General features: G+C 27.2%; 6 protein-coding genes and 2 long non-coding RNA genes across 11 annotated transcripts; 4 read left to right on the forward strand and 4 right to left on the reverse strand.

The window, feature by feature from the left end:
* Positions 1-49: 49 nt before the first annotated feature.
* LOC113797762 (uncharacterized) lies at positions 50-2091 on the forward strand. The gene is made up of 5 exons (XM_075822350.1): positions 50-443; positions 514-765; positions 827-910; positions 977-1321; positions 1382-2091. Exons 1-5 carry the CDS (start codon positions 147-149, stop codon positions 1967-1969), a joined length of 1566 nt encoding a protein of 521 aa, XP_075678465.1. The 5' UTR covers positions 50-146; the 3' UTR covers positions 1970-2091.
* On the reverse strand, positions 1992-5663 carry Ipo9 (Importin 9). The gene is made up of 3 exons (XM_027348166.2): positions 5413-5663; positions 3111-5347; positions 1992-3048 (listed from the first exon to the last, which is right to left on the reverse strand). Exons 1-3 carry the CDS (start codon positions 5531-5533, stop codon positions 2044-2046), a joined length of 3363 nt encoding a protein of 1120 aa, XP_027203967.2. The 5' UTR covers positions 5534-5663; the 3' UTR covers positions 1992-2043.
* A 117-nt stretch (positions 5664-5780) lies between these two features.
* LOC113797739 (golgin subfamily A member 5-like) lies at positions 5781-8146 on the forward strand. The gene is made up of 4 exons (XM_027348167.2): positions 5781-5962; positions 6042-7594; positions 7649-7820; positions 7889-8146. The coding sequence occupies exons 1-4, from the start codon at positions 5781-5783 to the stop codon at positions 8043-8045; spliced, it is 2064 nt and encodes a 687-aa protein (XP_027203968.2). The 3' UTR covers positions 8046-8146.
* On the reverse strand, positions 7429-9541 carry LOC142645642 (uncharacterized). 2 transcript variants are annotated; one of them, XR_012846725.1, is made up of 3 exons: positions 8868-9541; positions 8110-8797; positions 7429-8061 (listed from the first exon to the last, which is right to left on the reverse strand). It is a non-coding gene; the product is annotated as an uncharacterized LOC142645642 (long non-coding RNA). The 2 variants fall into 2 exon arrangements; XR_012846724.1 differs by lacking the exon at positions 8868-9541 and having other exon boundaries at positions 8110-8855.
* An 8-nt stretch (positions 9542-9549) lies between these two features.
* Positions 9550-17589, forward strand: LOC113797770 (uncharacterized). Of its 3 annotated transcripts, none has more exons than XM_027348207.2 (3): positions 9550-10159; positions 16168-16707; positions 16788-17580. In XM_027348207.2, exons 1-3 carry the CDS (start codon positions 10096-10098, stop codon positions 17462-17464), a joined length of 1281 nt encoding a protein of 426 aa, XP_027204008.2. In that variant the 5' UTR covers positions 9550-10095; the 3' UTR covers positions 17465-17580. The 3 variants fall into 3 exon arrangements, with proteins under 3 accessions (XP_027204008.2, XP_075678466.1, XP_027204007.2); XM_075822351.1 differs by lacking the exon at positions 9550-10159 and adding an exon at positions 14661-15272 and having other exon boundaries at positions 16788-17589; XM_027348206.2 differs by lacking the exon at positions 9550-10159 and adding an exon at positions 15880-16017 and having other exon boundaries at positions 16788-17586.
* Positions 17548-19321, reverse strand: mTerf5 (mitochondrial transcription termination factor 5). Its single transcript, XM_027348203.2, has 2 exons — positions 18936-19321; positions 17548-18877 (listed from the first exon to the last, which is right to left on the reverse strand). Exons 1-2 carry the CDS (start codon positions 19319-19321, stop codon positions 17641-17643), a joined length of 1623 nt encoding a protein of 540 aa, XP_027204004.2. The 3' UTR covers positions 17548-17640.
* A 155-nt stretch (positions 19322-19476) lies between these two features.
* On the forward strand, positions 19477-21648 carry Nsun5 (Nop2/Sun-like domain containing protein 5). The gene is made up of 4 exons (XM_027348204.2): positions 19477-19656; positions 19740-19974; positions 20038-20333; positions 20397-21648. The coding sequence occupies exons 1-4, from the start codon at positions 19477-19479 to the stop codon at positions 21228-21230; spliced, it is 1545 nt and encodes a 514-aa protein (XP_027204005.2). The 3' UTR covers positions 21231-21648.
* A 181-nt stretch (positions 21649-21829) lies between these two features.
* LOC142645644 (uncharacterized) lies at positions 21830-22962 on the reverse strand. Its single transcript, XR_012846728.1, has 2 exons — positions 22424-22962; positions 21830-22353 (listed from the first exon to the last, which is right to left on the reverse strand). It is a non-coding gene; the product is annotated as an uncharacterized LOC142645644 (long non-coding RNA).
* Between the last annotated feature and the right edge of the window lie 853 nt (positions 22963-23815).

The following is a 23815-nucleotide window of genomic DNA, read 5'->3' on the forward strand; positions in this document are numbered from 1 at the left end:
TTTTTTTTTTTTTTTGGTTGGTTAATCCTGATGTCAGACAAAAAAAGAAATGGATTTTTCTTTTTTTTAGTTCAATTTCAATAATTTTGCTGACATCATCGATTGATGATCAAATCGAATTGAAAATACTTTTTTTTTAAAAAAAAATGGAGAATTCCATAACCATTATCAATCAAAATGATCAAGAAATATTGAATATGAATGATGATCGAATTAAATCGAATCAACAAACATTAAAAACATACGATTGGTTACAACAAACATTTCAATTTCGTTCAGGTGTTTCAATTGCCCGTTCATTAATCTATGAATCATATCAAAAATTTTGTCAACAAAATAATTTTCTACCAATTTGTAAAGCAACATTTGGAAAATTAATTCGTAATCATTTTCCAATGGTTAAATCAAAACGTTTAGGTGCACGTGGTCAAAGTAAATATCATGTTAGTATGAATTTGAATGTTTTTTTTTTTTTGAATCAAATCAAATCAAATCAATCAATCCCAAAACAAGTATTATAATATCAATTTTAGAGAAAATGATCGAATCAATAATTTACATACGAATGGACGCAACAACAACAACAACAACTGCGAAATAACATTCAACGGAACCAGTTCATCATCATCGGAAACATCATCATCATTAACAATTTTATCAAAAAATAAATCAAAAATCATTGATTATAATCATGAAAATGATTATAATTCAATTATACAATCAATGATTTCGTTTATACGATTACCTGAAGATCAACTTTATAATGTAAAAATTGTTTTTTTACAAAGATTTTTTTTAAAACTAATTTTTTTCTATTTATAAACAGAATGATGAATTAATTTTTACAAATCTTTATAAAACACATTGTCAATTTTTACTTGATGCTGCTTTGAATGAAAATTATGGCCAGGTAAACTTTTGAATTTACAGAAAAAAAAATCACCTTGAATAAATTTTTTTTAACCCCGTTATTCAGATGCGTCATTATATAATGCATTTTTGGCAACAATTACCATCAAATATTATTATTTTTATTGATCAAATGAAATCATTGGATACATTTATGTATTCATCATTATGTCGGCTATATTTATCCTTGGATTCTGATGATAAAAATCTTCAACATATCAATACAATTGGTCATTTAATGTATGTTTGGATCAAGGAAATTTTTAATAACAATTCAAATAACATGAACAAATGGAAATTAATAATATCAAATCAATATGATTTGGGTTATTTGAACACAATCAAATTGAATGATGCATTAAAATGGAAATTTAAAATTAAATTTATTGTTAATCTAATTGCTTTGTTGAAGGTAAGTTAAAAAAAATTCAAATTTTAAATGATTTTTCAAAATTTTCCAAAATTTCCATAGAAAATCGACTTTACCTTAATCTGTGAATCAGTAAATCATTTAGCAATGAAAATGAATTCCATTCAAACCAATCATCATCATTATCTATTTGATGATGGAAATTATCAACTAACATTAATATCACAGATAATTATTAATGAATTTTGGCAATTAGTTCAACAATTACAAATTGATTATCATCAAAATAATCGATCATCATTATCATCATCATCATTATTAATCGAACGATTAGATCAGATGATAAAATCGATTGTAGATTGCTTTTTTACCATAAATCATCAATCAAAAACTAAATTACAATTGAATAAATTCTATCAAAATCTTTCATTGGAATTCAATCATATATTCAATCAAATTAATCGATTCGATATAATTGATGATGATGATCAGGACTATCAAGAAGATCAAGAAGATCAAGAATCAATATCAACAAGTGATGATGATGATTGGTTTGATTATGAAAATGATCATCATTTAGCAAAATTAGATGCACAATCATATCTAATATCGATGATTATCAATAATTATCTATTACTTGTCTGTCAATCATCATCAATAAATGATGATTTTATTTATTTTAAAAAATAAAAAAAAACACAAATAATAATAATAATAATTTAAATAAATGAAAACATTTTTGTTTGTTTTGTTGTTTTTTTTCGTTAAAGACGTTCCAATAGATTTGATTCGGTCGATGTTAAATGAACAATAAAATCTCTTGCCATTGGAAGTTGTCGAAATTCGCAAAGAAAATTACGTAATACATTTTCAAGATCAAGTTTACCAATTTCTTCACTTAAAATTTCATCATCATCATCATCATTATCTTGATCATTTTCCATAGCTAATAAATCAGTTAGATCAATCATTTGTTGTTTATTAGATGATGATTTCATTGATGAATCTAAATTTTGTCCATATTGATTATCATCATTATCATCATCATCATCTTCATCCGAATCAACATCATCATCATCAAAGTCTTCACCATCAACATCATCATCATTATGTTCGGTTTTATATTCTTGAATATGAATCATTTCATTAATCAATAATTTCAATATTTTCAATGTACAAGGAACAAAACGTTTTTTTTGTTTCAAATTTTTTCCCAGTTGATTCATTTGTGAACGTGTTCTAGCTGATGTATGTTCCAAACTATCCATACAATCAAATTCATCATCACAAGAAACTTGAATTTGATTTAAATTAATAAAATTTAAATCATTACTATTATTATTGTCTTGATTATTAGTTGTATTAGCTTGTTGTTGTTGTTGTTGTTGTAATGCATGTTGAAACAAACGACATAATGCAACGGTTGATGCTTTATTTTCATAACCATGAAAATATCGTTGAATACCAAGCCATTTATCCATAACAAATTCTAATGCTGATTTTGTACCATCCGGTGCTGGTAATGTATTCAGAAATACTAATATTGTTGATAAATCCATATAAAGTAAATGTGCAAAAACTAATATTAAACTTTGCATTATTGGTAATTCTTTACTGGTATTTAATCGTACTAATGTTGATCGTAATAAATGTTGTATATTTTCATGACCAATAATTTGATTTGATTGCATTATTAATATAACAATTAAACGACCAACAAATGCAGCCGATGAATCGGATGTATGTGGATTCAGTAAATTGATGCAAATCTTTTTATTGCGGGGATAAAAAATTAGATTTAATTTCATAAAAATGAAAAAGAAAAACTTACATTCAATGCTAAAATGATACCATTTTGATTGGTTGTTGGATCAATATAACGTACTAAAAAATCTGAACCTTTCCTTAGGAAAGCACTTAAACATTCAGTACCATTTTGAAATATTGCTGAACTATCTTTATATGCTTTATTTAAACAATCAATCATTGATGGATAAACTTTTTCAATCATAAAATCATTCAAACCATTTGAATGATTAAGAATTTTTGTTAACATATCCAATATTTGTGGCTGTAATATTGACATATTTTGTGCAGAAATCTTATTACTTGATGATGATAATAATTCCAAAATATTTGAATCATTTGGATTTGAATTCAATATGGCAACAATAATTGGTAATAAACGTTTTTGAATTTCAGGAAAACATTGTTCAATTGAAAATAAATGATCAAATATTGATAGTACAACATCAAATATGATTGTATCATCAGGAAAACGAAGAAATGATGATAATGAAATTGAACAAATTGATGATGATGCTGAACAAGTAAATTCTTTATCCAATTCTGAAAGTAAATCAATAATCTGCAGAACAAGATAAAGTGTATCACTATTACAATTCATTCCGATTGTAATTAATCCTTGTAAAAATTGTTGTAAATGTGGCCGTATCACCTGTACACGTTGATTAATTTGAACATTTTCAAAAAAATAATATGTTGCACGTAATGCATAAACACTTAATATTGGTGCATCAACAATATTATTCAATAATGTTGATGTTATTCGTAGAAAATTATCCAATGATTGATCATTCATTATTTCGGAAAAACGACTTGCTGTCCATAATGATCGTCCGGCCATAAATGATTCAGTCATATTTAAATTTAATAAAACATTATCCAAAATACTTCGGTATTCATTTGCAGTATTTTTACCACTTTTTATCGTATAAATAATAGTAGGTGAAAGAATTCCCATTACATAAAGACATGATTCAATAATTTTCCATGTTTGTCTTGATTTTTGTGTTTTTTCCAATTCAGATGCTTCAGAAAAATGCCGTTGAACGGCCTGTAAAAAGGCAATTTTAAATAATTCATCATCTTTTCTGGTATGTTTATCATCCAATGTAGTCATATCACGTGCTAAATTCATAATTAAATCCTGTGCAGCAATACGTATTGAAAATGCAGCCGTATCAATATCATCTTCTTCAATTAATTGATCTAAATTTGATTGCCATTTTTCCATTTGTTCATCAGTCATTTGTACAAAACAAAGTAAATAATATAACAAATCTGATAGTACAGGTTTGATCAATAAACGATATTTTGCAAATTCAAATGTTGAATTAACAAAATCAATAATTGAATATATTAAACTTTCAAAACTAATTGTTTCACCATCTGAATCAATTATTGTTTCAGAAAATGTATCATTAAAATCATCATTATTTTCCATTGAAGAATTTACTTTAAATTTTACATAAATCTGTGCTGATGTTGTTAAATGTTGCCAAATCAGTCCCAGAATTTTTGGTAAATATACTTTCATATATTTACGACAATAACGTAACAATTGTGTAAGAATAGAAATAATTTCTTTTTTCATTCCAATATCAACTGTATCATTGGTATCGGATGTCATAAGAACTTCAATTGCATATTCAGTAAACCGTGGAATATAATCAGCTAAATATTGTTTGATTGCATTTTTATCCAAATCATTCATTGCCATAATTGTTTCGGAAATTATACCAAAAATTTTCACTGCTTTTGTACTGGTATGGATCGGGAATTTTTTCGATATAAATATATTCAATAATTGTGGTAATAATATTGGTGCTATATCTGGTATCTGTGTATCGGTTATTTCATGTGCTAATTCTTGAAAAACTTTTAATGACGAATAAATAGCATTCGGTTGTTGACCATAACTTAGATATTGATTTAATGTTGGAAATAATTGTGGCCATTGTTGTGGCCAATCATATTGTGCAATATTACTGATTGAATGTGCAAATGAACTTAATAATTTATGAATATTTTCATCATTATTACCACCACTACCACCACCACCGCCGCTAGTAATCACCAATGATTTTAATAAATAATCACGAATTAATTGTTTAACCTGTTCAGATATTTCAGGTGGTTCAAATTTTTCTGTTTGATTACACCAATGTTTTGTAATATAACGATTCAATATTATTGATGCTAAATGTCTAATTGAAAAATCTAAATTTTCACTCAATGTTATTTCCATTAAATGTAGACCATAATCTAGATTAGAAAATAAATGAAAAATTAGATCAAATTCAATAACAAAAATTTATCATTATATTTACCTTCATTTGTTTCCAACATATTTAATTGTTGTTCAGCATTTTCACGTAAATTTTTATCCATTGAAAGTGCCTGATTTAGATTATGGCAGATAATTTCTTTTAGATTATTGTTATTGGCCATTTTTTGTTCACTTGAAATTTAAAAGTTTTTTCACCGAAAACAAAAAAACACGAAGAGAAAACACGTTGTTGATAAAAAAAAATCGAAATTCCAAAATACGGTGGTTGGGATGTTCATAAATTGTATGTCGCGTTCGATTGTAAACAGTGAAATAAATTACGTTGTTGACATCATCATTATCCAAAAAGATTTTTTAATTTTTTTTCGGTCTGAAATGTTTTTTCTGAAAAAAAACCGTAATTAAAAAATGTCTTGGTTAACCGAAATTGCCGGTAAAGCGGAAAATTTTCTTAATGCTGTCGATAAAGGAACAGCAACAGCATTAACAAATGTAAATTCCATAAAAAATGTTCGAAAACATTCAACAACATCGACAACGACCATTCCAAATGATAATCAAAGTTTACTCGATACAGAATATATTGACACGTAAGCTTTTTTTTTGACGAAAAAATAGTTGTTGATTAATTAAATTAATTTCTAATCAAATCCTACCTGATATAATCAGACCTGATATAATGAGTTTACGAACAAGTACGAGTACAAATTCATTGGTTTCCGATAATGGTGGTAATAATCATCATAATCAACATCATCATTATCATCGAAAAAATGATGGAAATGGCCACACTCGTCAATCTAGTTATGATTCAAATGGTTCAAAATCACATGATAATGATATTAATAATGGCTGTAGTGATAATAGACTAATGGAATATTTAAATAATAAAGATATTAATAATATACCTGAAGAAGAATGGCAATCATTTACCAATAATGATCAGGATAATATGAAAACAACACGTGAAATTAAAGAGCTTGATTTATTGAATCGAAAAATTCTTGAATTAAATACTGAATATAAAAAACAAAAACTGAAAGCACAAAATTATTATAATCAAATGATTTCGAATGAAAAATTGATAAAAGATTTAAATTCAAAAGAACAAGATTTACAAGAATCGATTAATGTAAAAGATTCACAAATTGCAGCACTAAAAGTACAAATGGAACAATTATTACTGGAATTACAGGAAAAAGATGAAAAATATAAAGAATTACAATTATTAAATGAAAAAATTAATAATGAACTTCATGAACGTTTAGATAATAATGAAATGATTAATAATCTTCATAATGAAATTGATCAATTAAAACAATCATTAGAATTTGAAAAAATTGAATCCAAACGTATACAAGATTCATGTAATCAACAAATCATTCGTTTAGAAAATAATCAACGTTCATTGATCGATGAATTAGATTCATATCGTCGACAATTGAATGAACAAAAATCAAATCGTCTGGAATTAGAAATATTAAATAATAATTTACGAAAAAAATATGAAAATATTGAGCAAGAATTTGAACAATTTAAAATTTCAAAAAACAAAGATAACGATTTGGATAATCGAACGGAAACATCGATAACTACTATCGAAACTAATATCGATACTGGTGATGATAATAGTGATGAACGAATGAAAATTCTACAAGAACAATGTACAACATTAATGAATGAATTGATTGAAATGCGTAATCGTTATGATTCGATTCGAACCATATTGAATGATTATGAAAATGAAACAATCCCAAGACAACTTTCGGAAATTCAAACATTAAATAATCGATTGAATGAAGAAATTAAATTAAAATCAAAATTACAAAATGAAATTGATCAATTATCCAGTGATTGTAAATCATATCAAGATGATTTAAATCAAATAAAATCAACATTATCAGCACGTATTAATGAACGTGATGAAGAAATTGATAAATTACGTCGACAATTAATATTAAAACAACAACATCGTCTTATACAAATGGATAATAATGTTGATAATGTTGATGGTAATAGTGAATCATCGATAATCAATAATGAATGGGAACAACGATTAAAATCATTAACTGAAAATTTAATTTCAAAACAATCATTAATTGAACAATTATCATCAGCAAATCATTCATTAAAATTACAATTAGAAAGAAGTGAACAAAAATTTAAAGAATTTATGATTGGAAATAGCAATAACAGCAATAATCAACAGAATAATAATGATGGTAAGAAATGATTCAATATTTGATTGATTGATTGACTTTTTGCTTGTTTTTTAGTTGCAATTGGAATATATCATTCACCAGCATTTACGAATATGATTAAACATCGTATGACTGGTTCGAATATTAATAATATGGATGATATTCAATCATTAATATATGATAATCCGAATGATGGTCAAGTTACACGTAAAGTTAAACGTGCATATACTGCAATCGATAAATTCAGGTAACATATATTGATTGATTTCAATCATCGATATCAATAATTTTTTCGTTTCTTTTTCCCATCACAAGTATACGTTTAGGAAATTTTCTTCGCCAATATCCATCGGCACGTGCAGCTTTTCTTTGCTACATAATCCTATTACATATTTGGGTTGCATTCGTTTTAATGTATTATGAACCAGAAATTCATGGTGGTGAATCAGATTTTAATTCCAAAATGAAATGAAATGAATGAATTTTATCTAAAATATAAAATAAAAAGATTATTTTTCTAAAAAATTTTCCCTTACCTCGATGCTAATAAAATTTTGTTGATAATGGTGATGATCTTATCATTGATTTTTTTTTCTTGAGAAGAATCAAGATCAAATAGAAAAAAAACAGACGACGATTTTTGGTTGTTAATGTTGAACAACCCAAAAAAAATTGTCGCCAAGAAATTAAAAAGATGTTTGTTTTTTTTGGTTATAGGGCCAGTTAACCATTTTGATCTCTCTCTCTCTCTCTCTCTCTCTCTCTCTCTCGATATGATTAATACCATCGGTATGATGATGATGATAATATCGTCCGTAAATATTACGACAATTGCACATATATTTGGTGTGGTTAGTCGCCATAGTCGTCGTCGTCGTGTGTGTGTAATATTATCAGTGAAAAATATTATTATTATTAGGTCGAATGATGATGACAAATGTTGTTTTTTTGGAATGATAAAATATTTTTTTTTGATTGACGGCGGCGGTAAATGGCGGCAGCCGTAACCAAAAAATCAAAAAAAAAAATGTCTGGCTTTTTTTTTTTGTTGCCCGTTTTAACGTTTTGTGTACGTAAAATGTTTCTTTTTGGCTGGAAAAGATCAAAAAATTTGGATAATCAATATTAGTTGTTGCTGTTGTTGTTGTTTTCAAATCAAACAAATTGATAATTTCTTGGTGGTGGTGGTGACATTGACAATTCTTTTTTCTTTTGTTTTGTTTTCTAAATTAGGAAAAAAAATGAGAAATGATTATTAATTTGGTTAAACAAAACAAAAATGAAAAAACGAAACCAATAAGGGTTATAAAACCAATATTTGGCCAGAAGTTTTTTTTGCTTTGTTTTTTTGGTCTTAAACGATTAATTCTGCTTGTGTGTGTGACACACAACGATCAATAAATATATTTGAGACACCAGACAGAAGATCGTCGTCGTCTTCGTCGGCGACAATGTTCATTCACTTGTTGTTGTTGCTTCGAGGTTTTTGTTGGAACGCGATTCAATCAGTCATAAAACAACTGGCTGATTATGATGATGATTATGATTATCATTTTACCCCATTAGGGCCAGTTATAGGCTTTGTTTTGTTTTTTTGTTTTCCAGTGGTACCAATGTTTGTTTGTTTGTTTGCATTGGTCCAAGGTCAGATTCATTATCATTATTTGTCAGAAAAAACATTGGAAAAAAATTACCACCAAAAACTTTTGATGATAACGTTGATTATAAGGAAGGAATTGTGTTCGAAAGCCGCCAAAAAAAAAAAAAAAAAAAATTTCGAACACAATTCCAGTGGTAACACTTCGTAATACCACTACCTCCACCGCTGATATATTTCTGTTATCGCTCTTTCCTTTCACATTCTTTAACCGCGGCCAATCAGGAGATAAGAACAAACTGCTGCTACTATCAGCACCTACCACTACTGCCACTATTTCAAAGACAAGAATGAAGAATATTTGGATCACCACCACCATCGCCAAACCAAACCATTCATCGATTGACAATTGTTGATTCAACATCGACGAGATATCTGAGAAATCGTTGAGATTTTTATTTTTATGGTTTTTTGGTTTGTTTTTGTTGCTCCACAACTGATAAAAAAAATCGGATCAAACTCTACACATCAATCTTTTATCAATTGATGTGTTTGTGGTGTGTTTTTCCAACTTTTTATAACCAACATCATTCGATTTAAATGATGCAATCAACAATACAACATTGTTTTTGTTATTAAAATTATCGGTTTTTTTCGTTTTTAAATTGAAAAAAAAATTATATCATCAAATCCGCTAACGTTTTAAACAAAAATCCACGTTTCGAACGTTTTCTCATTTCGAACGTTTTTGAATTCTTCTTCATTTCGAACGGATATTGTGCACGTTGTATATGGACGGATTTCCGTTCGATATTTTTTCACGGTTTTTGTGAATTTTTCATTTTTTTTTCATCATCATTTTTTCAATTTGTTTGGATCATTCTGATCCTTCAATTTGAAAAAAAAACAAATCCAAATCATCATAATGGCAAGATTAATCATTTCATCATATTTCATTATAATCACCATCATCATATCTGGTATAAAATGTAAGTCTTTTTTTATATATAAAATAAAAAATCCCATTTAAAAATAGTAATAATGATGTAATTCCATTAAAAGATTAGTTTTTGTTTGTTTGTTTGTTTATTGATCAGTAAAAGGAGAGAAAAACATTGATTGAATTTCAGAAAGAAAAGATGCTAAAAGATTATATCCATTTACGATCATTTAAAGATTTGTTGTTGTTGTTTTTCTTGAATTCAATATTCTTTTCTATGATAAGATTGGTGGTGTATTCGGTGTTTGTTTGGTATAATTATAATCATCATCATTATCATTAAAATAAGATATAGGGCCTTTAGGGCAAAATGAAGACGATGACCATTTGACCATTTTATAGTTTTTTTTAGAAAATCAGTTTAGTCAATTTTAATGTTGTTGATGATGATATTGATAGACAGATAAAAAAAAGAATTTTCAGATGTGAATTGAATTTTTTTTTTTAATTTTGTCGCCAAGATTTTGTTTGATTTGGTTTGGTTTGGTGTGTGTGTGTATAGTTTTTTAAAACGAAAAAGATTCTGAAAATTAAGATAATTTTTTTTTGTTTAGTTTGATTTGATTTGATGCTGAAAAAAAAACTTCATTTTTTTTATCATCATCAGCATCATTAAGGCAGGTCTGTTTTTCTTTTTTTGTTGTTGTTGGTTAGATAAAATAAAATGACATACGATTATGATATCTATGGAAAAGATCAGAATTTGAAAAATATTTTTATATAAAGGTGGATCCTACCTACCTAGCTAACTTTACCTTATCATTATTGACCTTACAATCATCATCATTATTATCCATCCATTTTGAATAAGAATGTTTGTCATCATCATCATCATCCATTTCATTAAAGAAAACAAAAAAAAATTTACTTTACTTTTGATCTATGATGATGATGATTGTAATAATGATAATGATAATTTTTACTAATTTTTTTTGTTTGTCTTTTAAGAAAATTTTTTTTTTGGCGATGATGATGATTATTATATTTGGAATTTTTTCTGTTGAGTTGTTGTTGTTGGCGACATTGATGGGTCGGTGTAATCAAAACAAAAATGATCATAAAATTGATCCTTTTTTCTTTCTCAAATCTTTATTCACTTCTTGATGATTATAATCAAATAAGCAAATTGATTTTTTTTGTTGTTGTTTGCTGTCTTCTAAATTATTATTATCATCATTTTACATCATTCATTTTTGTGTATATCTTTTGTTTGATCTTTATTTCAAAACAAACCCAACCAACTGGTTGACTGGACATTTTCTGTTTTTTTCTTTCTTCATTTTGAAGATAATTCTCCCTTTCTATGTGTGTGTGTGTGTATTTTGAAATCACTAATTAAAGGCTTTTTTGTTTTTATTATTATCGTTCATTGACTATGATTATCTCACTTTTTTTGTTGTTGATAAAAAATTATTAATTAAGAAAAGATTAAAACAATTGTCATCATTTGAGGTTCATATTCAATCCTGATTTTGTTTTAAAATAATTTCTATGGATGTCTTTGAACCTTGAAATTTACTGATTGATGTGGATAACAATTAGAAAAGAAAACAGAAAATTTCTCCATAGTTTTTTTTTGTTTTGTCTTGAGTTTCACCATTTGTTCAGGTATTTTTTTTTCACTAATCAAGATAATCAGTATGGAATTGATGGTGGTGGTAGGTAGGTAGGTAGGTAGGTAAAGTTCACTCAATGAAAAAAAAACAAGTTCAAAGTTGAAATCTTTGACTGAAGATCAACTCCTTGAATAGAGGAAAAAAAATTTCTCCTGCTGTGTTTTCCTTTCTTTCTTTCTTTTTTTTTCGTTGTTTTCGATCAACGGTTCCAACATTGGTATTTTGTTTCAAAAAAATTTTTGTTTTGAAACTCTTTTCTTCAAATCTTTACATCAGAATGTTGGATCTCGTTTCTTGTTGTTGTTTGTTTGTTGTTAATCAGATTGTTCTAAAACATTTTTCCTAAGGACTTCCACCATAACCACTCTTTTTTAACCTTTTTTTTGTTGTTGTTGTTGTTGTTATGCTTATCTTATGTATATCTACATTTGAAATCTATTTACTTAACTGTCATTTACTATGGTTGATATTTTTAAACAAATAAATTTAGCTACGACATTTTAAGAGAGAGAGAGAGAGAGAGAGAGAGAGAGAGAGAGAGAGAGACTTCAACCTTAAAATGGTCAACTTTCTCAATCACATTGTTTGATGATCTTTGTGACAAATTGCGTTGTTTTTGAATGAAAAACCACAACAACAACAACAAAAAAACATATCAAATTTTTCAATTGCCCACTTGATCTAAACATCATTATTATTTTTGTTGTTGTTGTTGCAACAATAATGATTATCGACATGAGAATCACTGTGTGAGAAAATCATTCAAACGAAAAAGCAAAAAAAACCGCAGAATTTTTTTATTATTATCGATTATTTTTCTACCATTTTGGTTGAACATCCTTATCATTATTATTATTTTTTGGGCCTGAAATGATGATTATTTTTCTGTAACTTTTGGAAAAAAACATTCAGTCTGAGATTTTTTGGCCAATTCCTATTGTCAAACATTTGTAGTGTGGCCATGGACCTTGTAAGCAAACCATGCATTACATTTCAAATGTTCAATGATGATGATTATTAGAGAGAGAGAGAGACCATCGAAAAAAAAGACTATATTATTATCATTCCCGAAAAAAAATTGCCGATTGTCGATTGATGTATGTTTTGATGATAATAATAATAATGATGGCTAGGTTAGTCTAGTTTTTTTTTCTGGCTATGTATCAAGGTAGATAGGCAGGTATGTTGCGTGTCCTGATAGAATAGTTGAAAAAAATGAACTACCATGATAACTACCACCACCACCACCGTCATCATTATCATCATCATCGAATCACTATCATTATCATGTTTCATTCATTTTTCCTGGTAGACTTTTGATTTTATAAAAAAAAACAAATTTTAAAATTTTTTTGCTGTTTTGTTAACTTGGAAATGTCGATGTCGATGATGATCATTAAGTTCAATTACATAGGTTTAGGATTTTGGTTTTTTTGATGGAAAAATTCATTCAACCAAAATTATTTCATTTGATTGTCGTTCAATTGTTGGTCTTTTGGGAAAACTTTTTATTTATTTATTTCTTTGTTGTTGTTTGATGATTTGATTCTAGGCAAATTCCATTTCTGATGAAGATGAACAACAACAGCAATTTGCCATTGAATTGATGTTCTTCTTTTTATTATCATCCGAAAATGTAAAATTTTCATCATCATCATTACATGATGATGATGGCACGCAACAAGTTAATCATGATGATAATAATAATAATGATTATTGTATTTTTCCATACAGAATGGATTCTTTTGTTAACAAAACAAAACAATTCTTTCTTTTTTTTTCACAATTGGCTGGCAATTTCAATTTCAATTTTTTGAATTTTGAAAACTTTTTTTCCATTTTTCTCTGTATGTGTGTGGTTGGTTTGGTTTGGCTAGCTAGCTTATGATAGTGGTCATTTGAAAACAGAAATTATTATTATTATTTTTCGCAAAAAAAATGCATAAATCTTTTTCCGATTAATAGCATCTAATTGTTAAATATTTATCAAAACCAGATTGATGATGATGTTTTGATCTTTGAATGGTCATTTTTTTCAGTTTTGTTCGATTCTATACTGGTCACGCTTGTCGTGTGTGTGTATGTATTGAATGAACATATCTTGATGATGATTTTAAGTTTAGTTTATGATGATAATGTTGTATGTTTCTCATCATCATTTTTAAACTTTGACCTTTTGGTCAAAATGCACATGGTATATTTGATTACCTTTGATTTATTTATTTATCTTCTAATAATGAATCTTCTTGACCTTATCCAATTAGACATTTTTCAAGGTAGTAGTAGTATCTATATATAATAGCCATATCAAATGTATGCACATTGAAAATCTGATGATTTTGTTTTTGTTATCATTAAAATATCATTACTCATCACTTTTTTCTCTTTCTTAAATAATGATGATGATGATGAATGGAGAAAGGCATATATAAATTAATTAATTAATTAAGAAAAAAAGGAAAAGAAAGTAAAGTAAATGATGATGATGATGACAACCAAACAAACGATTGATGTGATGATTATGATTGAAGACATTTTTTTTAATTTTGTCATTTTTTTTTTTGTTTTGTTTTTTGTCATTTGATGATCATTGACTAGACCAAGAAGCGGCGACAAACGATGATAGTTATCATTGTCGTTGTCTTCAGAAAACAAAAATATCGTCAGTAATTCGGACTTGTTGTTGTTGGTCTATTTGATTTACCACTTCAAACAAACGAAAAAAAACAATCTTATCAATCACAGACATATACATTATCTGTATGTGGATTGTTTTTTTTCATTCAATCTTCATCTTTATCTTTGTTGTTTGTTGTTCATTTCAATGCAATACAATAATTACCCATAATAAGCAAGTAGAGTATACAAATTTTTTTTTCTTCTTGATTATTGAATTGATGGAATAAGTTTTTTCCTATGGAAGATATATAATGATGATGATGATGATCATCACTTACCACCACCACCACTATATTATATTCAGTTGGTTTTTGTGAACAAACCTGGCCAATTCTTGTTCGAACGAAAGTTATCGTCGTCGTTGTTGGCCAAAAACAACCAAGAGAAGAAGAAAAAAAAAAAATCTAAAAAAGAAGCGAGGGTTTCTATTTTTTTTTGGTTTCTTTCGGTTGTTTTGTTCGTAAATTATACAGTACTTGATAAAGATTTTCTACTTCTTGACCCTCATCATCATCATGATGGTCGTTGGTCTTCGTTCTTCGTTTTGGTTGTTCACTTAAGAAAAAAATACGAATTGCAGGCATGCATGCATGCATGTAGGAAAACATTTTAAGAGAAAAAAAGGCCAAAAAAGAAATTTTTTTGACTGGCGACTTTTTAACCATGGCCGTCGTCATCTTTATCATCATAGTCGTCGATGGTCGGTCGGTCGGTTTGTCTGTGATTTGATCGTTTCGATTCACTTTGCACGACGTCGACTGACGACGAATGAAGATAATGATGAAAGATTTTTTTCCTTTCTTCAAAGTTAGTTCGAAGCCTACACCACTATATCTAAAGATATTCCCCATATCTAAGATTTTGTTGTTGTTGTTGTTGTTTAAGTGTATTGGATTACTTAGTTTTTGTATGATAATATGGTTGTGGCTGCTGTATGTTTTCTTGTTTTGTTTTGGAAACTAAAGAAACTTGAAATTTTTTTACATTTTTTTTTTTTTGAATTGAATGACTGAATGAAAAAACAAACATGAAGAAAATGAAAGATGGCTAATTGAGATGGGGCTAACATGGAATTATTATTTTTGTTTTCAATTTGATGATTCCTATCATCGGATCTAGAATAGAAAACTAAAATGGCTAAGCAAAATGGCTGTTTTTTTCTTTCTTTACTTTCGATAATAACCTGATGATTATTATCTATTGGAAAAATAAAATCTTAAAAAAAAAACTTTTTTCCTGTCTGTATATTTGACAACAACAACAACAACAAAAAACGCCACCAATCTTTTTATCTTTGATGATTTTTACAACAAAATGCATATTTTCTAAGCAAGGAAAAAAAAGAATGATATGATTTTTCTTTTTTTTTTAATGAATGACAACATTTGGATAGGATTAAATTGCTAATAGCTCATCGTTGTTTAGCTCTTCCTAATATATTAACACATCCGTATTTTTTCCTAATCCATTGATACAATTTGTGTGTGTGTGTAAATAGAAATGATTACTATTATTACAAAAAAAGCAAATATTAGATTGAATAGCCGGAAATGTAAACAATGTTTTTTGTTATATTGTTTAGTTGTAAATAGAGTTTGATTAGATAATATAATTGTTGGTCAATAATAATAATAATAATTACAATGAGAATTTTATCTAATTTTTTTTGTTTTGTTTTGTTTATCATTGATAATATACATAGGTGACATTCGTTGTTATTGTAATCAACCAGTTTGTGTACGTACCGGTTATATGTGCAAATCAAAAGGTAATCATCAACAAGCTGGATGTTATGTTGAACATACAAATAGTTTTAATAATATGATGAATGATCGTTCAAGTGATATATCTCGTCATGGTTGTATTGAAATGTTATCAAATGATCAACGTATTCCATGTATGGAATTAGCATTAGCATTACGTTCATCATCTCATCATCATAATCATAATCATCATTCCAATCATCATAGACATCATTCATCGATTCATATTCATCAACCGATGACAACAACAACAAACAATAATAATAATCATAATAATCATCCAATTCATCGTAAACATAATAAAACAATAACCTGTTGTCTTGATGATATGTGTAATTATGTTAAAACAATTAATGATGATACAAATAATGATTCAGATAATCATCATCATCATCAACAACCACAATCAACAATAATATCATCATCAAATGAATTTGATTCATTTGGTAAACATTTACAAGAAAATTTTGGAATCGAAGGTAAGGCTTTTGTTTGTTTTTTGTTTGTTCATAGTTGATTTTAATATGAATTGTTTTTGGTTTATTTACAAATAATATAGGTTCCATTCAACAATCATATGGTTCGATTTTAATCATTGTAATCATTATGACACCAGTTTTAATATTAATATCTATTATCTGTATGGTTATATTGTTTATACGTAAAGATGATAAGAATAAAAAATTTCCAAAACAATTATCAATTAATAATAATAATAATAATAAAGATCATCATCATCATCAACAACAACAAAAAATACATCAAACAAATCATCATCAGAAAAATAATAAATTTTCAATTAAATCAAAAATCAATGCCAACAATAATAAACAGAAATTATTCGTTGATGTTAATAAATATCCACATGGTATTGGTAATATTCAATCATTAACACCATTTACACAATTAGATGAAGATATATTCGATAATTATCCTGAATCATTACCATCATTGCCGAATATAATTAGTGGACATAATTTACCATCATCAACAGCAATCACTAATGATTTTACAATTATTGAATTTGATAAACGAAAAAAAGAAACAACATTTTCAACATTAACCGATCAAAATCGTGTTGAAAATACTAATACAATTTATATGTCACCACCACAACCACCATTGAATAATAGTCATTTGAAATCAATCAATCATTCAAATCATTTGGATTTAGTTTCGGAAACATTTTCAGAATATTCAAATAGAGCTTTTAAATTTCATGAAGAAGATAGATAATGATTCTCTCTTTTTTTTTTGATTGTTTTTATTGTAAATTTATTTTTTTATCTACTCTTTCTGTTTATAAAATTGTTTATTATGTAAATACTAATTATAATTTGTAAAAAAAACAAATAATGAAAAAAAATTAAAAAAAAAAAATTTTGACCCAAAAAAAAGAGGATACTTATGACTTATGACATTAGATTTTGATAGGAAATATTTTGTAAAATTTTTGTAGCAGGACGTGTTGTTTGTAAATGTTGGACAAGATTTTTCAAAAAAAGTTTATTCGTTGTTGATGTTGTGGATGATCGATCCATTCGATTACAAAGATAAAAATAAGCACCTTTAACTAATTTATAATCGAAAAATATTAGATAAACAAATTCAATAATAAGTTCTTTATCAAAATTCATTGAAATTAAAAATTCAATAACACGATTTGCATTCAATCGTGAATATTTTTCCGTATTTACATTCGATATATGATATAATTGATTTTTGATTCGATTATAATCATGAATACCGAAACGTATTTCAAGAAAAAATCGTATACGTAATTCCGGATCATTAATTAGATCGTTTAACATATGTTTAAATTCCAAATCATTAACAGTAAAAAATGTTAATGGTAAACGATTGAATGGAATTTCTTCTTGTTTTAATTTTTCAATACGATTAAGAATTTTTTGATAATTTAATGCAAGAAAATCTGGGCCAAATATTTGTAAATTTAATTGTTTAAAATCTTCGTTTGAATCGATTGAATTGAATATCGATATTAATCGTTCGGGATCCATTGATATTAAATCAATTGAACGAATATAAAATTGTCCATCACATTTTTGTTTGATTAATTCAAAATTCTGTATAATTTGATTGAAATTTAATCGTAATATTTCGGGCATAATAATCAGATGTTCATAAAGATGATCACCAACAATCGAACGTAATTTTGTTGTAATAAGTGAAAGATTTTCCGGATTTATCATTAAAAATAATCCATTATTAATAATTTTATTTGCAGAATAATTAAAATTATTCTGTAAAAATGTTATATTCATTTTGATTGTCATTAGATTGATTTCCATTAATAAACGTGAATTTTTTCGACATAAATGTAATGAACGATTATTTGATATTTTTAAACAATTTGATAGATAACATGCTGTTAATTGAATACGTAATTCATTCAACGGTATTTGATCAATGGATTTTTCATAGAAATTTTCAATTTGTAAAGATAAACCGGTTTTAGTATCACCATAAATTTCTAAATGTTTACACATTTTATCAAAACAATTTTGTTCAATTGGATAATCAAAATGTTGACGTAATTGTAGAAGATTTAGTTTAAGTATTTCATTGATTAAACCGATCATCGGTATTTGAATCGAACGAAAACCAATTTCTTTCAACAATAATGTTCTGTATAAAAAAAAGAGTGAAAAGAATGAAAATTATCATTGAAAATAACAACGATTACCGATTATATAATTGTTGAAATGGTAATAAAAATGGTTTCGGATTATATTGAATTTCTTTGGCAGTGAAAAATAATTTTAAAAATTTACAAAGATGTACAATCGATTCATTTGTTGGATAATTTTTTCGAATTAAATCATCATAAAGAAAATAGATTTTTTTCGTTTCCATTCGTGACATTTGAAATTCATGTGAAACATATTGTTCGAAAAAATTTTCATCAATTTTTTCATTATCGAATGTCGTCGAGTTAAGTGGATGATCATCATTCGAATGTTGAAATTTTAAACTTGTCGAACTATTTGCATTCGTTCTTGATTGGATCAAGGATCGTTTCGTTCCAAAATTTCGATTGAAAATACCCGTCATCAATCGAATTGAATTCATTTTGTTTACCGAAAACAAAAATTTCGAATAAATTCTTCAACAAAATTCTTGGTGCTGCAGCATGATCATCATCGTTGCACGTTATCGTTGAATGGACCAACACACGTGTTCGTGATCACGGAAAAATCTTTGGATTTTTACGAAATATCATCAAAATGGCAACGAAAAATCGAAATAAACGACAATCGAATTCGAATCGAACCGAAGAAAAAAAGAATCCTTTAAAACGACAAAAATTACATAAAGCTTATTATTCAGCTGCAAATGTTTTATGGCAATTGAATGAAAAATCTGGTTCATTAAATAGTTTGATGAATCGTTTTACCGGCGATAAAGTAAATGTTTTTTTTTTTTTTTTTTTTTTGATTATTTTTCTCAATAAATTAATTCATTTTTTATTTAAAAAACCAATATATAGTGTATAAAAATGATCTATGCATTAGCCGTTAAAGTGTTAAAAAATCATAATATAATCGAACAGATTCAATCAAAATTACCAGATTTCGATTCGAACACAATGAATTCATTTCTGATTGAAATTCTTATTGCTGAACTTTTGTTTGGTGAAAAAAGTTTTCTAAAATATCGTCGTAAAGATGAAGTAAAATATGTGATTGAAAATCGACAAAAAATTATTGAACAATATGCAAAAGGTTTGTTTGTTTTTGTTTTTTAACCAGAAAAAAATGCTAAATAAAAAATCCATTGTTTTCTAGTGAAAAATATTGAGAATGAAACTTCGAATGATCCATGGATAAGATATATTCGAATAAATTATCTAAAAAATTCCAAAACAGAATTAATGAAAAAACTTGAACAACTTGAATTCAAACAAAGATTGTATTCGAAACATGATATTCAATTTGATCAATTTAAAACAATTGCATTATCATTAGCTATTGATGAATATTTGATTGATTATCATTTCGAAGATGTATTTGTATTCAATGATGAATCGACCAAAAAATTAACCCCGTTATATGAAGATGGATCGATTGCAATGCAAGATAAGGTTTGTATTCCGGTTGTATGATGGTAAATTATTTCCCCTCTAACGATAATCTTTTAATTATAGTCAAGTCTTTTGGCAATCGAAGCAATGAACCTCGAGGAAAATATGATCATAATGGATGCATGTGCAGCACCAGGAATGAAAACATCGGCCATTGCATCACGTTTAAATAATTCATGTACAATTTATGCAAATGATAAAGATAAAAAACGTTTTAATGATATGAAAATATTATTAAAACGTAATGGTGTACGATTTAAATCTTCTACAGAAGATTTTACACAAATTGATCCGACAAAATATTCAAATCTTGATTGTTTATTACTTGATCCATCTTGTTCGGGTAGTGGTATTAATCGAAGACTTGAATATACTCATCAGAATCATGGTGATCAATCAACGGAAGAAAATTTAAATATTAAAAAAAGATGTGAAAATTTAGCAAAATTTCAATTAGCTATTCTACAATCGGCTATTGCTTTCCAGGCTAAACGTATTGTTTATTGTACATGTTCCAAATATCAAATTGAAAATGAAGATGTTATCGAGAAATTATTTGAAATGAATTTAGATCTGAAAAATCAATATGAAATTATTGATCCAATGCCTGAATGGCCTTTAAGAGGACAAGGTGATTATTCATTTTCATTAAAATGTTTACGTGCCGATTATGAAACGACAATGACAAATGGATTTTTTTGTTGTGTTTTACAACGTTTACAACAACAACAACAACAACCATCGAATTCAGATCAATCAAATGATGATGATAATAAAGCAGAGAATATCGATAATCATCACGATGATGATGATGATGATGAAATGGAATCAAAGAAACCGAAAAAGAAAAAGCTAAAAAAGAGAAAATCAATGGCAAATGATTTCATAATCACTTAGTCGAATTATACGATACTGTTGTTGTTGATGATGATTACTCGATTGATTTGCAATTTGAAAACAGAAAAACAAATGACATGTTTTGATTTCGACTATTTTGACTAGTGGAAAACGACGACGACAAACATTCGGGTTATTTATTGCCGAGTTAATTCGATGATGATGATTGTTAATTCGGAAAACAAGCAAAAACAAAAAATTTAAAATCTTGACGAATTTTGTTTCCAAAAATAATCTAAAAAACACCATTATGTTCGGTGTGTGAGTGATGTAACCTTGTTTTGAATGTATTTTTTCTTTTCTTTGATTTCTTTGATTGAAACGACAACGATGATGATTTTTTTACATTCATAATTGTTGCATTTGTATGTAATAAATATATAACAATTGTCATTAAAAGCCAAAATTGAGTAAAGTAGCAGTAAAATTCATATAGCGGTATATTCGGTATTTGTCAATGATGATTGTCTATGGATCCAAGGATTTTGGATTTTTTCTTATATTTCAATATTCTTGATTGCTTGCTTCGATGTTGAATTTAAAAAGAAAAATCAGACGTTTTTTTTCACTTAAAAATGACAAGACAAAACAAGAGAGGATAAGGATGGATGAAATACTTTTTTAATTGAAATTGTGAAGGTGAGGCCTCGTCGTCGTCGTCGTCGTTGTGACAAAACAAATTGTATGATGATATGACGGTGGTGGTATTTGTAATAATAATGATAATAATGGATGATGAAAACAACGACTTGATGACAAAAAAAAAGGAAAACGATAAATTCCCATATGACAAGAAGTAATCATTTAACATTTTGCAAAAATTTCGCTACAACCAAAGTGATCTTAACGAGTGAATTTTTCTTCAAAAAAAAAATCGGTGATCATTATTTTCGAAAGAAAAACCAAAAAAATTTGATTTTTGATTTTCAACAACAACAACAAAATCCTGATCTGGACGGAAATGGAATCAATGATGACGACTTGAAATGTTTTCAATAAATCAAAACATTGTAAACGTATGTTTTCCATTTTGATTTTTTGATTTTTCGTTTTTTTTTCAATCATTGCCGATCCTGTGTGTAATAAATTCGGGATAATTTTACTTTTTTTTTGAAAGATGATCCTATAGATGTAGAAAAAAAAGAATCATTTCTATTAATAATGAGCAAAATGATAATAAAAAAAATACAAACAGAAAAAAAACCGGGTGACAGTTTTTCTTCGAATGTTCTTCTTTTTTTCTCTTCAGTTTTGGTTGATGACGACACAAACGGTGATTACGATGGTGGTGGTGGTGGTGGTGGTATTTTAATTCAAAATGACTTTATTTTAACTTAAAAAAAACAGAATTGAAAAACAAAAAATGAAAAAAAGAAAACAAAACAAAAACAAAAAAAAAAAATGAAAAATTCTTTGCCGGAATTTCTTTTCTTTCAAATCGAATTTGTTCGTTTGTTGTGAATGGTTGTCACATTTCATTTCGAATATCATAAATTCATCATACTGTTGTTTGTGAATGATCAAAAAACTAATTTCGAATGTTTCGGTTGTAAAGGTGTTCGATTCTTTTATTTTCTTCTTCTTTTCTTTTTTTTGACATTTACGATTTCATGATAATTTCCATCAAAAATCTTTTATAATTGCTTTTTCCCCAGTGAAAATGATTGTTTCCGTTTGTTGTTTGATTGTTTTTGATCGAATTGATAAAATTAACCCGTTTAATTCTTTTTCATTTTTTTCATTCAGATTTTTATCATTCAAAATCTAAACAAAATTATATACCAATCAAATTAGATTGATAATAAGGTAGTGTTTTGTTTTTCCTGATGTTTGTTTGATTCTAATCATGCCAAAAACAAAACAACAAACTCAAGTAATTTTATCTGCTTTAAAATTTAACTTTTGCAACCTCTTCAAATTTCATTCGAATCGTGAAACAAACAAACAAACAAAATTATTAGATTGGAACCAAAAACGAATCAAAAAATTCTTAATATGGAATCATCATCATTCTCAAATTCCACAACTAACTTTATTTAACCAATTTTTTTAGTTTAAAATGAAAATAATTTTCTTTTCTTTTCTTTTCTTTTTCAGGCAAAATGTTTATTTTTTCTCATATAGGAAAAAATCCAACAAAACAAGAACATTCTGATCATCATCTTACTGCCATTCTACTACCGCTATCACCACCACCACTACCATCATTATGATTATTAAGATCATCATTTGAAATACAAGAATTTATCCAAAAAAGAATATAGATCATCATCATCATCAACAACATCGACAACATTGGCATACGACCAAAATGTGTGAAATTTTTCAATCAAACAAAATCTATCAACCAGTTGAATTTGTTTGTTTGTTTTTTGTGTGTTTGTGTGTGGGTGATTCTTATTCTTATTCTATAAGTGTTTGTGTTCTACGTTCTATTTCTATCACTGCTGCTGCTGTTGTTGATTCTTGAGCCTCTTCGTTTCGATTCGATTCTATATCCACCCCACCACCACCACTACTACCACCACTGTTATAATCGTAATCATCATCATCAAAAAAAAATCATTGCAATCTTTTGATGTAAA

The sequence above is a fragment of the Dermatophagoides pteronyssinus genome, unplaced genomic scaffold (assembly GCF_027571235.1).
Source record: "Dermatophagoides pteronyssinus isolate colony J.1.1.1.1 unplaced genomic scaffold, Derpt_VIB-CSIC_2022.12 sq0016, whole genome shotgun sequence".
NCBI classification, from domain to species: domain Eukaryota; kingdom Metazoa; phylum Arthropoda; class Arachnida; order Sarcoptiformes; family Pyroglyphidae; genus Dermatophagoides; species Dermatophagoides pteronyssinus.